The following is a 17,908-nucleotide window of genomic DNA, read 5'->3' as shown; positions in this document are numbered from 1 at the left end:
GGAAAAACTGGATTTCCACCTGCAGAAAGATGAATCTGAACCCCTACCTCTCACCTTTGGCAAAAATCAAGTCAAGGTGGATCAAAGATCTAAATCTAAGACCTCAAACTATAAAACTGCTCCTGGAAAACACTGGGGAAACTCTGGAAGTCATGGGGGTAGGAAAAGACTTCTTAAATAAGACCCCCAAAGCACAGTTGATAATCCTAAAAATAGACAAGTGGGATTGCATTAAACTAAGAAGTTTATGCATGGCAAAAGACACAGTAATTCGTGTGAATCGACAGCCCTCAAAATGGGAAAATATTTTTTGTAAATTATGCATCAGATAAGGGACTGATAACCAGAATACACAAGGAACTCAAGCAGCTGTTTGGGAAAAAGATGATCAACCCTACTAAAATATGGGAAAAGGAGTTGAAAAAAACACTCTCTGAAGATGACATATGAATAGCCAAAAGACATATGAAAAAATGCTCAATATCCCTCATCGTAATGAAATGCAGATCAAAACAACAATGAATCCCCAAACCCCAGTTAAAATTTTTAAAATTTAAAAAAAAAAAAAAAAAGATAAATGTTGGTGGGGGTGTGATGAAAGGGGACCTCTCTTACACTGCTGGTGGGAATGTAAATTAGTCCAGCCACTGTGGAGAACAATTTGGATATTCCTCAAAAATCTACAAATAGAACTGCCATATGATCCAGCAATCCCACTCCTTGGTATCTACCCAAAGGACAGAAGAATTCTTCATTGGAAAAGTGATTGCACATCGATGTTTATTGTGGTACTATTCACAATTACTAAAACATGGAACCAACCCAAATGCCCCTGAACAGATGAGTGGATTGAAAAACTGTGGGACATATACTCTATAGAATACTATTCAGCCATAAAAAAACCCCTGTCTTTTGACAGAAAGTGGAAGAATATGGAAGATTTGCTGATGACTGAAGCAAGCCAGGCTATATGAAGGAGAGACATTGTATGTCCCCACTTAATATATACCAAGTGTCCACACTCTATGGCTGAAACTGATTGACTAAAAGATATACAAACACAATAAATGGGTGTAAATACCAGGTAAAATGTGTGTGAAAGAGTAGGGCCTGAGGAAGGGCATTTTGAAGAAAAATTTAGAGGTGAAACATTAATGGGACAAAGAAATGTGGTATTATCAGTTGAAGATATATTTTAATCAACTGGACTAGGGAAAAATGTTCAAATATTTCACAAAGTTAAATATTCACTTTGTGAGCTTAAAAATGTGATTGAATGTATAAAAAAATTAAATAAAGAAATAAAGAACAAAAGATAATGTATGTCTCCACTTAATATATACCACACTCTGTGGTAGAGACTGAAAGATTGAAGAACATAAAAATAGTGAAAATAATTATGGATGCTGGAGACAATAAAGAAAGAGGGCAGGAGAAGAGAAGAGTATACGGAAGGAAACCAGGGAGAAAAAGTAGAGAGGCAAGATATTTGTGGAACACAGAAATGGTTACCTGTTGATGATAACATGTATAGTATTTTCAACTGAACTGGTCTGAGATGTATTTCGTGTTGGATAAATTCTCTTTACAAGCCAAATGATGTAGAGCGATTGAAAGTTTTTTAAAATAATAATAAAAAGAAAAAGAAAAAAGAAATTGCTTGTTGTGAGCAAAAAATAAAGACCCAGGCTGACTGCTGCCAGAAAATAAATAAATAAATAAATAAATAAATAAATAAATAAAGTGATTGAATGTATAAAAAAAATTAAATTAAAAAAAAAAAAAGGTTTCCAAAGAGAATCCCAGGGCACCTACGGGAAATCAGCATTCACTACCATTCACTGCCTAAGTGTCTGTGCCCTACATTCCAGTCAATTCTGCTTGACTATCACAGCCATGGCTCAGACAGCCAGAGCTACAACACAGAACACAGCTCCAGAGGGCACAAGCTGTAACACTTTGGTGGCACGCACACAGCTCTAACTCTGTAGATGCACAGTGTGCGGGTTGTGGGGCCATGGCACACACCTTAATCTCAAAGAAAGTCAAATGGCCTGGGGATCCAGACAGAGACTTGTCAGAGTGAGAAAATTACCACACTAAGTTCACACTAGGACAAAGACTAGAGGAGCCATGGAGGTAGGGTGACCATTGAGATCCCCAAATTGTAGGGCCACCATGTACAAACCCAGAGAGAGCTGCTGGGTGGACTGAAGACAGAGGCCCTAGGGGCAAGGCTACCAGTTGTCTCAGAGTCCTGTCTTCATCCTGTCCCAAGATTCCCAAGATATGGAACATGGAGTCAAACGAGATTATTCTCTAACTTTAATACGTAATGTTTGTTAGGATTTGAATGTCCCCCACCACCACCAAAAAAATTCATGTGTTGGGATTTGGTTATGTATGACAGATTGAGAGGATGTAAATATAATACAACTGTGATGTTGAAAGGTATGGTCTTTGGGAAGAGATTAGGATTAAGGTCATTAGGGTGAGCCCAGTAATTGAAGCTGGTGCACTTACAAGAAGAGAGAAAGAGACAAGCACAGGAGCACACAGACACGCACACACATCTTTTGCTCTTTGTCATGTCATCTGCCAGCAGGAAGATCCTCACCAGATGTGGGCCCTAGACTTTGGACCTCCAAATTGTGAACTGGATAAAAACTCTATTCTTATAAATCAGCCAGTTTAAGGTATTTTGAGTTTTGTTTATTATTATTATTATTTCTTCTAGGAGCAAGAGGGAGGGAGACAGACAGTATTCCAGCAGGATCCTAACACTGCAATCCACCCCAGTTTCAACCAACCCCAGATCATGGGCATGCACATGCCAGGCATACACAGGGAGGGTCTCCAGATACAGACCTAGAACCTTCTCATGTGGGTCAGCCTCACAGAGAGCTGTGTTTCACTACTGCACCACCGTCTCCCCCCTCCCATTTTCTCTTTTTAGCAACAGGATGGACTAAAGGATTGATCTTTATCCTTCTGGGTTTTGAACTTGCTTGGGGCCTTTTGCTCTTTTATTCCTACCTATTTCTCTATTTTGAAATGGGAATGTCTAATCCCACCCTTGTATTAGTTTGTTGGAAATGTTATGACATATTGTCTTATGCAAAAATGCATCATGACCTTTCCAACAAACCAATATTCTGCAAGTAGATAACTTGTTTAATTTCACAAACTCACAGCTGGAGAGAAATTTGCCTCAGGATAAACAATGCCTTGAATAACACACATATCTTACTTTTATTGTTGTTGTTTAATTTTTAAAATTTTAAGTATTTCTTTTTTTTATTTTTTAGTATTTAATCGCTGTATGTTTCCACATCATAAAAAGGAAATCTTTCCAGAATGAATATGCTGCATATCAGTTGAGACAAAAATGTTACCTACACATAATCGACACATATCTTATGTATATGAGATTTTGAAATTTGAAGCTGACACATTTCGTGTTGTGAGAAGGACATGAATTTTGTGAGCCAGGGGCAAAATGTTATTGTTTGAATGCATTCTTGTTCATGTGTTGGGAACTTAATCTCCAGTGCCACAGTGCTGACAGGTGGGACCTTTAAGAGGTGATCAGGCCATGATTACATTACTCTTGTGAGTGGATCAAGGCTGTTATTGCAGTGTAGATTAAATATCACAGGAGCAGGGTCCTGTTGAAAGGGTGAGTTTGACCCCGTTCCCTTCTCTCTCTCTCTCTCTCTCATACACACACACACAGACACACACACTCCACAAATGCACACACTCTTGCCCTTTCACATTCCACCATGGGATGATGCACCAAGAATTACTTGTCAGTTGCTGTCAACTTGATTTTTAACTTCCAGTCTCTAGAACTACAAGAAATAAATTAATTTTCATTGTAAATTACCTCGTCTCTGGCATTTTGTTAAAGCAACATAAAAGGGACTAGGCTAGATGAGGATGTGATGACAGGACAGGAAGCACCTCCACCCCATCCCTGCCATCATCCCTGCAGACTGGCCTAGGGAGCCCCCAGCATCCTCTCACCCTCTCACTGTGGCTGGCCCTTCGTTTGCTGGGGTTGGAACTCACCATCATATTGGCATGCCATTGTAGCTTGAATTCCTGTAAGAAAAATGCATAACTATGTCATTTTAGGGAAATGGAAAGTTACTAGCATGCCAATCTCCTATAGCCAGCATTTTTTTTTAACATAAACTTGATACTTTGATTTTTCCTGCCCCATTTCCCAAAACTCTCTTCAACTTTCCATTTTCAGTCTCATTTTCAAATCATTCCTTTCTTTTCTGCCACATAATCAGAAATTATTCCATTGTTTTCTTAGCACTAGTTCTAGCCTTATGCCCCTCTACCACCACCAAATGAATATTACTGTAATGCCTGTTACAGGTGTAGTCTGGAGCCTGTACCTTGCTCAGAGTTCCAACTTTTATATCCCACTCAGCTTCTCCATCTGATGATTCATGAGCATCTCAAACAGAACATGGCCAGAATTAAACCCACAACCTCCGCCCCAGCCCGCCCTGCCACCTTGATCCTTAGAATCATCTGTAGAACCTAGTGGTCATCTGTAGCTCTCATTTCCTCATGTTCTAATCGGACATCACCAAATCCTATTGATTCTGCCCTCAAGAATTCAAAAGTATTCATTTCTCTCCTTCTTTGTGCCATTCCAGTCCACTGTCATTTGTTTGCAATGTAACAAACTCCTATCTGACATTTCACCTAAAATCACTTTTCAATTGTTCAATTAGGTGTTATTTTACAATTGAAACTGATTTTTTTTTCTATTTAAATCCCCGGGTGGCTTCCTGTTGCTTATAGAAGATGGCTTAAATCCTTGGAATGGTCCATAAGGTCCTGGTTATCAACCACTTCACTCTAAGGCTTTAGTCACAATGGCCTCCTCAATGTTCCTGGGATCCTCTAAGCTCCTTCCAACTTCTAGGCCTGTGCGTATCTGTCCCTTCCCCCTAGAACACTCCCATCAAAGGCCTCCAACGTGCTCAGACCTCAGGCCACAGCTCTCCAGCCAGGCCTTCTCCAACATGTATTCTCCAACCCTATCGCCAAACAGCAGACCCAGCTCAGATGTGGTCCACCTGTGATTTGGTCTACTCATGCCCCAGAGGGTCTCTTAGAGAGTGGACCTTACAGCAGGGAGTGACGTGTGTGACTTTTTACCATCTCCCCTTAAACCATAAGCTTTGCTATGGGATGGCTGTGTGCGTCTCCTATTTCTCTTCATTTCCCAGCAACAAGCCTAACACTGTGTGTGGCTTTGTGGGGATGGAGGGACATCCAAGCTGAGCCCCGTATATGTCCCAATGTTTGTTTTCTCACAGCTCCCCAAGAGCTAATTTAGCTCACTCACTCAACTATCCTTGGGAGAGTCAAGTCAATTTACAAATTCTATATCTGTAAAAAGATTCATTCATTTATGAAACAACTATTCTCTAAGCAGCAGCCCCTGATATAAGGTTCGTCTCCAAAACTGATTACAATCTAAACTCAACAAAGAAAGGAAATAGGAAACAAGAAATACACTCTGAGAGCAATTTTTCTAGGAGGTTTAAGAGATAGACCCAGGAGAAGTCTCAAAAAAAATTTTAAGGGTAATTCTCAATAAATATTCTTGTAAGTAAGTAAATTGATAAACAATATCACTGCTTTTTTTCTCTCTGTTTGATCATTATGTCCAACACATATTCGAACTGTAAAGTGACAATCTTTTCCTTAGTAATCAAGGCTCATGTCATAGAAAGGTGGTATTGATTTTTTTATGTTTCCTGTCATTGCTACCTACGAACATTTTTGGAGGGTGGATGCTTGAAAAACTCTTAGGAAGAGACTGTGACTAGGACAGGCTGGGCAATGTTAGGTGATAAGGGCGAGGTCACCAAGCAGAAAGCCATCACATACAAATTTGAAACACTGTTAGAAAGCTGAATACCTCTTTTGAAAGAGGGTTAGGGTTATGTCTTTGTCCCTTAGGAATAGTGAGCAAGAAAGCACTTCCTGTAAATTGGAAGTCATATCATACAATTTCTAAAGCTCAGCTTTGTCCACTAAGTTGATGTCGGTGATTGGTGTCAAGGAAGTTGATAGAAACCAGCAACAGGAAAACACAGGGGCCTGGGATGGGTCTTAAGCCCCCTTCCAGGGCACCGCTCTGTTCTGCTGCTCTGTGGATTCTAAGGCAGATGCAAAATTGGGAGCCCATGCCTCTGTGAGTGCAGACGTCAGGGTCTTAATTCTCTTTCCTCTGCTTAAAGAACAGGCATTCAAGGTCCCCAGCTTCCACTGAAGTGCAGAGAGTCTGGAGATGGACTCTCCCTCCTCCTACATTTTTAAGGGGAACTCCACTGCAGTGAGCCCACATGAGACTGTCCCTGAGGAGGCAGGTTTCCAGGGGGCAGATGTGAGCAGAGTCTTTGGGACTGCAGTCTCTGATCTGGACTGCACATGGGCTTTGGGAGTTGCATGCCGAGTTTGCCCCTTGATTGTCCCAACGTCCTTCTCCCTGCTCCCCCAGAGTTGACTGCCCAGTCAGCTCTGCCCCTGAAAGAATCAAGTTTATGTATAATTTGTACCATCCCTAAAAGTATAATTTATTTGTAAAACAAGTATCCTCTGAGCAGCCACCTCTGACACAGGCGTTCATTTGCAGGGCTCAGCTTTCGAAACACATTACAACCTATAACCATTAAGGACAGGAAACAGGAACCAGTAAGAAATACACTCTGAGAGCAAATTTTCCAGGCGGTCTAAGACATAAACCCAGGGGAGGACCCTTCTCCAAATCGCACACCCCTGTGCCCTACACACATCCCATCCCCTTACCTGGAAAACCTGGTCCTGTGCCTTTCTCTCACTTGGCAGGAGCTGCTTTTGCAGGATTTTGAGAAAGAGGAGCAGAGAGGAAGTGAGGGGCGGAGCTGTCCAAAGTGGCTTGCGCATGAGACCTGCCCCCTGTGTGGGCCAGCAGACTACCAGAACTTTCCGCAGTGATGGGACTGTCCTGTGTTGTCCAGTATGGGAACCATTCGTCACAGGTGGACGCTGAGCCCTTAAAGTGTGACCAGTATGATCACAAAACTGACTGGTTTTATTCCATTTTAACACTGAAGCTAAATAGCTCCCTCTGCCTGGCAGCTACATGCTGGACCCCACAGACTCGACATGCTATGTTCATGCTGTGTAATTCTGGAAGAAACTGCTGGGTCAGAATAAGAATGTTGCTTGCTCTTCCAAAAGACCCCTGAGTCCCTGGACCTGCTGCTTAGCACAATTAAGGCCTCCTGGGCCAGCCCGTGGCATGGCAGCAAAGGTGAATAGATTCTACGTGGACGACCACTCTTGAGTCCTGGGTGCCTGCCTTTTCTCAGCAGCTTATATGTATATATATAATAATTTTCTTTTTTATTAAAAATTTTTAAATTTATTTTATATTCATCCACATGCATCATCACCGCATACAAAACATTTCTCTTTCAAAACAGCTGACCAAATAACTGTAGTAGTTGATCAGACTAACCTACTCCAGGATCAACTGGACTCCTTAGACCGCCTTGCAACAGTCCAAGGAGAAGCATGTGCTCACCTTTAAAAAAAAGAAAAAATGCAGTGGAATGGGGTTGAGGCACTCACTGATCTCCCTCTTGGCCAACCGTGGTTTGAGTCCTGGACCTGATGGCTTATCGCAAACTTTAAAATAATAATAATAAATTAATTAATTCTTGAATAAAATGCTGCATATACATTAACAGATCAGGACAAATTCCACCAAAACCTCAATAACATTTTGAAAAAGGACAATAATCTTCATGAGGAGGGTGTCAAAGAAGAATTCACTTGGTAGGATTTTAAAACTAATATCTGGTCTTGGCTTTTCTGGTTAATCTCCTTTCTCAGTGTGCTAACAGTTCTCTTCTTCCTCCTCATCTTTGGACTTTACCTTCTCTATTTTATAATAGCCTTTTTTATTATTATTCAAAAAAATGCCCAGGGGCCAGCAGGTGATGTGATGGATAATGTCCTGGACTGCCACATGGCCTACTGCAGTTTGAGCCCTTAGTCTGGCACCTTGAGGATCATACCAGGCACAAATGCATGTGTACCTAGAGTCCCCAGAGGAAGATGGAGAAGGGGCTGTGACATGGTCATCCTCCTCATTGGAGTGATTACTCACTTGCCCTCTCTCTGTCTATCTCCAGTGAGGACACGTGTGCCATGGAGCGGGGGGTGGGGGGAGAGTGGGAGTCTAAACACTACGAGATGTGGTTATTATAAAACATCAGGCCAATACACTGGCCTTCCAGATGGTTCAATACCACCCTCTCTCTCTCTCTCTCTTAATGACCTAGAACCAAGTCAACAGGGCCAACCCCTTCTTTTTTCAGGAAGAGAAAAGAGATGATTCCCATTCTCAGATCCTCCAAGTCATTAAAAATAAACTTATTTCAAAACCAGAGCAGGAATTTAAAATGTTAAAAGTTTTCCAAGAACCTTAAGGATTAGAAAGGATTAACTCAGTGTCTCAGTGTCTTCCTGGCACCATATTAATTCAGTGTCTCACAGACACTTTATTTTAACTGGAAAGGCCCATCTGAAACTCCCAGATACTTCAAACATTCTTTCTTCTCCTTCCATTTTCTTCCCAGGCAAACTGGCCCCTACTTGACCTCAACAAAGATGGCAGATTTTTTATTTCCTAAGTTGCTGCCTTCAGACATGAAGACTGAGACCTTGCTGACACTGTAACATATGACTGACACTTCAGATATATGGCAAATCAAAGTGATCAGACAAGACACCAAATATATGTGAAGAAATAGAGATTGTGAAAGATCAACAGGCGTCCTGACCCAGAATCACCTGAATTAACCAATCATAAGCCCTCTCTTTTATAACCCAATGAAACCTCCTGGTCTCAACCTTCAGAGCCAATATAATTCTCCACTTTAGGCCCTTTTCCTCTATCAGAAAGTGAATAAACCTTTTTCTACTTTTTCTCTGTGTAAATTATTTTATAGCCCACAACAAAAACCACTCTAACAACCTTTGCATGAGAAATGGCTACAACAATGCCATTTTCCTGATATTAACAAAGCAAGCCAGAAAATAGTGGAAAAAAATTTTCAATGTGCTGGGGAAAAATAAAAGTGAACCTAAAATGCTAGACTCATTTAGCATTAAGGCAAGATAAACACATTTCAGACAACAAAGACTGAGAGTGCCTACCAGTAGCACAACTTCATTAAAGGAATTTCTGGACACTGAGGCAGGGCACCCCAGCTCCAGCTCCAGCTTCCCCAAGCCCAGAGACCCCTTCTCTGTTAGCAAGGACTGCCCCCAGCTCTCCAGCAGAACCCATTTCCATCTCCAGCCCCCTCGCAAAATTGCAAGTCACGACTTCTTTATTCTCTTTCATACTCTTTTCTCTTCTGTCTTATATCATCATCTCCAGCTTAACCTCCATGCACCAAGAGGGGCTAGACTGGTCTAGAATTCCATGAAATCCTGGAAGAAAATTTCTCAAATCTAGAGTGGCACTCAAGCATCCAGACATATAAGCAACTCGAGAAGATCTTCCCCAACATAGTACTGGAAGTACTAGAATATAGTACTGGAATCCTCACAAATGCGATCACAAATGAGAATAAAATAAAAAGCATTGAAACAGGAAAAGAAGAGGTGAAACTATCCCTCAGATGACATGATAGTATACATAGAAAATCCAATGGTATCCATGAAAAAATTCCTGGAGGTAATACATGAACACAGTAAAGTTGCAGGATACGAAATCAATATACAGAAATCTATAGCATTGCTATATACGAACAGCAGGCAGACTGAGATGGAACTGAAAACAGTAGTGCTATTTACCATAGCCACAAAAAGTATAAGATACTTAAGAATAAATCTAACCAAAGAGGTCAAAGACCTCCACAAGGAAAACTATGAGAAGCTAAAAAAAGAACTTGAAAATGACACGAAACAGTGAAAGGACATCCCATATTCCTAGATTGGAAGAATTAATACAATCGAAATGGCAATTCTACCCAAATTAATCTACATATTTAATGTAATCCCAGTCAAAGTGCCAGAGACATTCTTCACAGATCTAGAAAAGAAAATCATACAATTTGTCTGTAATCATAAAAGAACTCATATTGCCAAAGAGGAGTGGGGTGGATGGCATCTCACTCTCTAACCCAAAAATATACTACAAAGCTATGGTAATCAAAATAGCATGGGATTGGCACAGAAATAGACAGGTGGACCAATGGAACAGAATAGAGTCCCCAGAAGTAAACTCCCAGACATACAGCCAGCTGATCTTTGACAAAGGGTACCAGTCAGTCCCATGAGGAAAGGAAAACCTCTTTAGCAAATGGTGCTAGAAAAACTGGATATCCACCTGCAGAAAGGTGAATCTGAACCCCTACGTCTCACCTTTAACAAAAATTAACTCAAAGTGGATCAAAGATCCAAACCTAAGACCTCAAACTATAAAACTGTTGCTGGAAAACACTGGGGAAACTCTGAGAAACATAGGGGTAGACAACGACTTCTCAAACAAGACCCCCAAAGCACAATCAAAATACACAAGTGGGATTACACCAGATTAAGAAGTTTTTGCATGGCAAAAGACACAGTAATCAGTGTGAATCAACAGCCTCAGAGTGGGAAAATATTTTTGTAAACTATCCATCAGAAAAAGTACTGATAACCAGAATTCACAAGGAACTCAAGCAGCTGACCAAAAAAAGATAATGAACCCTATTAAAAGATGGGAGAATGAATTTAAAAAAAAATACTCTCTAAGGAAGACATACGAATAGCCAAAAGGCATTGAAAAAATGCTCAACATCCCTCATTGTAAGGGAGATGCAGATCAAAACCACAATGAGATACCACCTAACCCCAGTCAGAATGACTAAGATTGAAAAAAAAACAAAAAAATGATAAGTGCTGGCCGGGGTGTGGTGAAAGGGGAACTCTCCTACACTGCTGGTGAGAATATTAATTGGTCCAGCCACTCTGGAGAACAATTTGGAGATTGTTCTCCCACTCCTTGGTATCTACCCAAAGGACAGAAGAATTTTAATTGGAACAGTGCTTACACATCCATGTTTATTGCAGCGTTATTCACAATTGCTAAGACATGGAACCAATCCAAATGCCCATGAACAGATGAATGGATTGAAAAACTGTGGCACATATGCTCTATGGAATACTACTCAGCTATAAAAAATAAGACCTTGGCTTTTGACAAAAAGTGGATGAATATGGAAGATTTACTGCTGAGTGAAGCAAGCCATGCTATGAAGGAGAGACATTGTATATCTCCACTTAATATATACCTAGTGTCTGCACTCTATGGCTGAAACTGAATGACTCAAGGTTATAGAAACTTAGTAAGTGGTTGCGAATACCAGATAGAGTGTGGGAAGAGGGCAGGTGAAAGAGTAGAGCCTGAGGAAGGACATTAAGGAGAAAAATAGAGAGGCAAGGCATTCATGGGACAAAGAAATGGAGTATTATCTATTGGAGATAACTTTCTAGTATGGTGAACTGGACTGGTGAAAAATGTACACAAGCTGGAATATTCATGATGTAAGCTAAGAAACATGATTGAATATATGAAAGAAATAGAAATCAAAAGAAATTTTAAAAATTAAAAGAGATCAATAATCAGAATATATAGGGAATTTAAACAGTTTACCCACAGACAACTTTCTAAGGAAGACATAAGAATGGCCAAAATGCATATTAAAAAATATACAACATGTCTTATAAGGGAAATGCCAATCAAAACCACAATGAGTACCACTTAACCTCAGTCAAAATGGCTATGATTAAAAACATAAAGAACTACATATAGCGATTGTCTGCACGCTATGGTAGAAACTGAAAGGTTAGAAGGTATAAAAGCATGGAGAGCCACTGTGGTACCAGACAGTGTGGTCCACAGGCTCGTCTTTCTCTCCAGTGTTGACAACGTCATCTTCATCTTCACTATTATTGCAGTCTCTTTGATTCAGAACTCTTTCGGCTATTTTGTGCATCAGTCAGTGACTGAACAATTGAAGCCTCCTTACCAATAGTAAGAACATCGTCAAAATCCATTTCCTCCAACCTGTTGACCAACTCTGAAGGCATACTTTTTCCTATGGAAGGAACTCACACGTTTTTCTCACTTGACAAAGAAGTCTTCAAAGTCACCACCTTGTTCATCATTATCATTGAACAATCACAGACCAGAGGCAGTGCCAGGAGTGCATGGCTGTGTCTTCGTCACTCACTGTCCCAAACATTGGTTACAGCATGCACAGCCACCTTCACACCAAGCTCCTTTTGAAAACCTTCCACACCTGTTCCTGTGACTCGGTTCCCTGATACTTGTACACTACTCAGAAAAGTGTTTTTATTCTTACTCTTCATTGATCTAAAGATATCCTGGCCACATAACTGAATTCATGAAGTCACATTTGCGGAAAAGTACATGGCATAAACAATACTTTTTATAAGAAGTTCAGTTGGAGGTGAGCAGGACAGATCTTGCACTTATCATCCAGTCCTGTTTCCATGTAGTGAGCAGGAGCTGCTGGTACAAAATGTTTGTGAGTTGGGACCAGCAGTTAGCATAATGGCTATGTTGCTCGACTCTCACGTAGTTGACTACGGTTCAAGTCTCAGACCTGGTGGCTTAAAACCCACGCCGGGCGCATGTGCCTGCATGCCCAAGATCCCCAGAGGAAAATGGAGAAGGGATTGTGGCATGGCCATCCCCCCTGGGGGGTGATTTCTCGCTTTCTGTCCCTCTGTCTCTCTGTCTTTCTGGCAAGCGCACATGCCCTATAACAAAAACCTCTCCAAGAAAAAAAAAAGCTTTGACCAGTCATAGCAAGTTTATACTCCATGCATGCGGCACTAGCACACCCCAGAACAGTTACTCTGTATCTTTTGGGCTCTCTCGGCAGCTATAGTCAGTGCATTTCTGGTGGCAATGATGCCAAAACAGTGATGTTCTATCAACATTATATACTTGTGCTAGTGTCATATTTTCACTACCAACAACCTTGGCAAACTCATCATGAATTTCTGTGCTGCTTCCTGATCAGCAGATGCTTTATCACCACAATTCTTTACAAATTTAATGCTTCATCTTTTCTTAAACTTCTGCAACCCATTTGTTGAAAATCCATGGCGGCTGCGACCTAAGCTGAGAAGGTGCTGGCGGACAGCGTGGAAAAGGGACCCCTCACCGCAGCCCAGGAGCTGGCTGCCCAGGAGCGCGTACAGAGGCTGCGCAAATTCTGGGAGCTGCACCTGAAGCTGAATGAAGCTCGTAAATTAAATCACCAGGAAGTTGTGGAAGAAGATAAAAGACTTAAGTTACCTGTAGATTGGGAAGCCAAAAAAGCTCGTTTGGAATGGGAACTACAGGAAGAAGAGAGAAAGGAACGTGCAGCAGGAGGGGAAGACTATGAGACAGTGAAGCTCCTAGAGATCGGTGCTGAGCATGGAAGGATGGAAGAGGAAGAGGAGAAACCCTGACCTAGGTTTTTCAGATTATGCCGCTGCCGCTTTACGCCAATATTATCGGTTGACCAAACAGATCAAACCTGACATGGAAATGTATGAGAGACTGAGAGGAAAACATGGAAAAGAGTTTTTCCCGACATCCAACAGTCTTCTTCATGGATGATGCAGAGATCGGCTACATTAACGAAGGGAATGCCAAATTCAACAAGAAAGCGGAAGGATTCTATGGGAAAAACACAGCCGAAATTAAACAGAGTTTGGAACGAGGAACAGCCGTTTCATCCCTTTAGGAACTGTTTAGAAGCTTGAGAACGGAGTGAAAATGTGTGCTAGCAAACGGAAGTTCCATGTGAAATGTTATCAGCTAACCAGCATTTGTGTCTCAGTCTGTGCCCTCCCACACAGCATTTAGAAATACATGTTTTTTCTTAAACTTGTAGTTCCATGTGTATTTCCACATTTATGTCTTGGATATACGATGTATTTCTTGTAGTAAGGTTGTTTTGTAAAAACTGCTTTGTATAAATTCTATTATTTTTCTGTGTATTTTAAATGTGATTGATCTTTAAAGCAGTTGGGCTGAGACTGCTGGCGGCATACACAAATGTAGTCACTGTTGCTTTGAATGTTGTTATGGATTTGACGGAATCAGGAGCTGGACTCAGGAACCATTTGGGACTATTGACTCTGCAGCTGGTGACAGTAAGGAATGCTGTGGCTACTAGGGGAACTGGTGTAGTCTCCACCCATGGCTGTAGGAGACCGAGTTCAGGGAGGAGCAGGTCTGTCCTTCCATGAATAATGATAATGTACAGTTCCCTTTTTAAGAAGCAATAAAATGTTTTGGAATTGAAAAAAAGGAAAGAAAGAAAATCCACAGTTTCTTTGAATTTTCAGTTCACCATGACAGATCTCCACTTTATTCATGATCGGCACACCAATAGATGGCATGCATTCTCTGAGACATGACAGGGTCAATCTTTCAATATGTAATTGGCATCTTCATTTTTAGTTTTATAGAGTGTTTTCCTATTTTTCATTTTTCCAATTGTCCATCACTTCCAGCATAGAACTTCAAGTTTATTTTTCTGTTTCTTTTTTTTAGAGGTTCTTGCCTTAGGGTATGTGCACTTGCCAAAGAGAGAGACAGAGACAGTGAAGGGGAAAGTGAGAAATCACCCACAGGGGGGATGACCGTGTCACAATCCCTTTTCCTCCATTGTCCTGCTGGGATCATGGGCACACATGCACACATGCCCTGAGTGAGTTTCAAGTTACCAGATCCAGGACTCAAACCACAGACAGCCACATGGGAATCCAGACGTATCTGAGAAACCATCTGCTGGCCCCTACTTTCGGTTTCTTCAAGCCATCTATGGTGGCCATTCCAACACTAACACCGCAGTCTAGTTTTCCTACAGCTTGGATTAGGGACGTTCAAGCTGCATTGGTCTTATGTTTGTTCAGAAATGAATGCTCTAAGCATTTGATAGGATTGGAATAGCATAGCCCATATTTCTTGGCTTCAACGTAATTAAAAGATAAATATACAAAATATTATATGCTATGGAATGGGAGAGACTAGTTTTAGTTACTCGGATTAAATAAAATATGATTATAGAAACTGGTAAATATTTAGAACTAAAGGATAACTTAAAGAGTACTCATTAAAACTTACGAGATGGGAACCAGCAGTTAGCGTAATGGCTATGTTGCTGGACTCCCACGTAGTCGACCGCAGTTCGCATCCGGGACCTGGTGGCTTAAAACTCACGCCGGGCATGTGTGTGTGCATGCTCAAGATCCCGAGAGGAGAATGGAGGAGAAGGGATTGCGACGTGACCATCCTCCCTGGGGGGTGATTTCTCGCTTTCTGTCCCTATGTCTCTCTCTGTCTGTCTGGTGAGCACACGCGCCCTATAGCGAAAAAACCTCTCCAAAAAAAAACTTACGAGATGCTGCAAAAGAAATAATTATATGCACCATATTCATGCTGGGAAAAACCATGTTGAACAAAGCAAAGATATACAGTGACTAAGTGTAAATAAAAATGAAGTATACGGGCCAACAGGTGGCATAGTAGTTAAGGTGCTGGACTTCCACATGGTTGACTGTGGTTCAGTCCCAGACCTAGTGGCTTAAAACTCATGCCAGGTGGGACCAGCAGTTAGCGTAATGGCAATGTTGCTGGACTCCCATGTAGTTGACCACGGTTCAAGTCCCAGACCTGGTGGCTTAAACTCACGCCGGGTGCGTGTGTGTGTGCCCCCAAGATCCTGAGAGGAGAAAGAAGGAGAGGGATTGTGGCGTGGCCACCTCCCTCCCCCAGGGGTGATTTCTCACTTCTGTCTCTCTGTCTCTCTCTCTGTCTTTCTGGCGAGCACACACGCTCTATAGCAAAACCCTCTCAAAAAAAAAAAAAAAAACCTTATGCCAGGCACATGTACATGCATGCCCAAAATCCTAAGAGGAGAATGGTGGAGAAGAGATTCCAGCATGGCCATTCCCACTGGGGTGTGATTTCTCACTTTCTCTGTGTGCGTGTGTGTTTCCAGTGAGCTCATGTGCCCTATAGCAAAAATCTCTCAAACAAATTATTTTTAAAAAATTTTTAATTTAGCTTTAAGTATACATATTAGAAAAGAAAAAAGAGAATGAAAATTACATTCATTGTACAGCAGTAATACAACACTATGAGACTGACCCAAACATGAAGACCTAGGGTTTCTATCCCAAGACCTCCCTGCACATGCCAAATATGTGTAACCAGGCTGGCTTCAGGTCCAGTCTGGTGACCAAATCCAAGTTTGTCTACCAGTTACTCAGAAGCCAATACTTGAGAGAAAAGTTGGTGGAAAGGAAAGAGAACTTTATTCAGAAAACCAGTGATCTGGGGAGAAGGCAAACTAATGTTTAAAGTCCATCTCCCAAGACTCAGGCTGGAACAAGGAGTTTTAAAGGAAAGATAAGAGAAGCAGGAAGGGAGGAGGCTCTGTGTTCCTCTGCACAGCGATCATCTTCCTGGACACAGAAGACTTGTTGGCACTAACGTTGCTATTCACAATTGTGGTCATCTCAGCCTCAAGGCCAGCATCTTTTCCTTTTTTTGGTTTCTATGCACATCTGCTCTCTAGTTCTGGTTTTAAGACCCAGTTCCTATGAAAACTCTGCAAATCTATGATTAGGATTTTTGTAGCAAGTTAAACAGTAAATTGGTCAGTTTGCAAAAGGGAAACAAACCATCTTTAAGGGATGGTCTATTATTCCATGTTTAATAAGAAGTTACTCTGATTCCTTCTTGTAGCTTGGCTACATACGCGTGCCTGTGATCCAAGCTGGCTGAGGCAGGGGTTGATCACACCATGAAGACCCTGTTGGGAGTGCTTGTCTCTCTGTATCGCTTGCTAGTGAAAGAAATAAATAAATGTTTTTAAAAATGAAAATTAATCAGTACAAGATATATCTTAAGATGAGCAAGGAAAGAAATAATAAAAGCAAGAGCAAGTTCACAAATGAGAGATAATGCTTGGAAGTCACATATCTGATAAAGAATTTGTATGTGTATTTGACAAAGAACCTATAGAAAGCAATATGTAAAGAACTCTTAAAACTCATTAATAAAAAGGCAACTCCATTTATAAACAGACAATATGAATAGGCATTTAAATATACAATAAACTGCATATACTTAGAGTGTATAGTTTGGTAAGTTTTGACATGAGGACATACCAGTGAAACCATCTCCACATTCAAGATAAACAATACAATCAAGAGCCCCAGAAATGGCCTGAGGCCCTCTGTAATCCATCCCTACCAAATCCGGTGTCTCAGTTCTGTATGGAGAAAGAGGACGATTTCCACTACCCCCACATCCTTCTGCAACGTGGCAATTTATTGATTCCAAATCCAGAGAGCACACTCCAATTTAGAAAGAAGTTGACATTGTCAAGACACTCTTTAACAAAAAGAAATAATACACTGTTTTGGAGTAAAGACACTCAAATGTCATTTGGGACTGGAGTAAACAGAGCCCTTCCCTTGGAAAGAACTGGCCCTTAGTGGAATTATCTAGAGGTGAGGTTCATCATCTCAACTTCTCTGCTGTGCACTTTCTCACCGACCTCAGTGCCTCATCTTAACGCCATCCCATTCTACCCCATTTGTTCCACAGTCCCTCACTGACACCTGCTATGTGTTTGCCAGACAGGCTCTCAGTCTAGCTGAAGGGCAAGACTGACCAACATGAGAGACATACAGGATAACAGCCTGTGACACAACGAAGGCCTGTGCATTTGGGCTGTTTACAGTGTCCCTGGCCTCTGCTCACTAGATGCCAGCAGCGCCATCCCCG

At 41.3% G+C, this 17,908-nt stretch overlaps 1 protein-coding gene and 1 pseudogene across 1 annotated transcript in view; one reads left to right on the top strand and one right to left on the bottom strand.

Annotated features, from left to right (window-relative positions):
* The window catches only part of LOC102474783 (GTPase IMAP family member 4), a 15,115-nt gene extending 8,032 nt beyond the window's left edge, over positions 1 to 7,083 (bottom strand). The window contains exons 1-2 of the mRNA XM_006164406.2: positions 6,847 to 7,083; positions 4,075 to 4,107 (exon numbers count right to left, since the gene is read on the bottom strand). Of these exons, the coding sequence (XP_006164468.1) occupies positions 4,075 to 4,093 (19 nt within the window). The 5' untranslated portion in view covers positions 4,094 to 4,107; positions 6,847 to 7,083. The remainder of the gene's footprint in view (positions 1 to 4,074; positions 4,108 to 6,846) is intronic.
* A 4,826-nt stretch (positions 7,084 to 11,909) lies between these two features.
* Positions 11,910 to 13,847, top strand: LOC102474355 (pre-mRNA-splicing factor SYF2-like; annotated as a pseudogene).
* The last annotated feature ends 4,061 nt before the right edge of the window (positions 13,848 to 17,908 follow it).

Source organism: Tupaia chinensis, unplaced genomic scaffold (genome assembly GCF_000334495.1).
Source record: "Tupaia chinensis unplaced genomic scaffold, TupChi_1.0 Scaffold143622_1, whole genome shotgun sequence".
Taxonomy (NCBI): Eukaryota; Metazoa; Chordata; class Mammalia; order Scandentia; family Tupaiidae; genus Tupaia; species Tupaia belangeri.
Note: the sequence above shows the minus strand (reverse complement) of the source record. Positions and strands in the feature narration are given on the sequence as shown.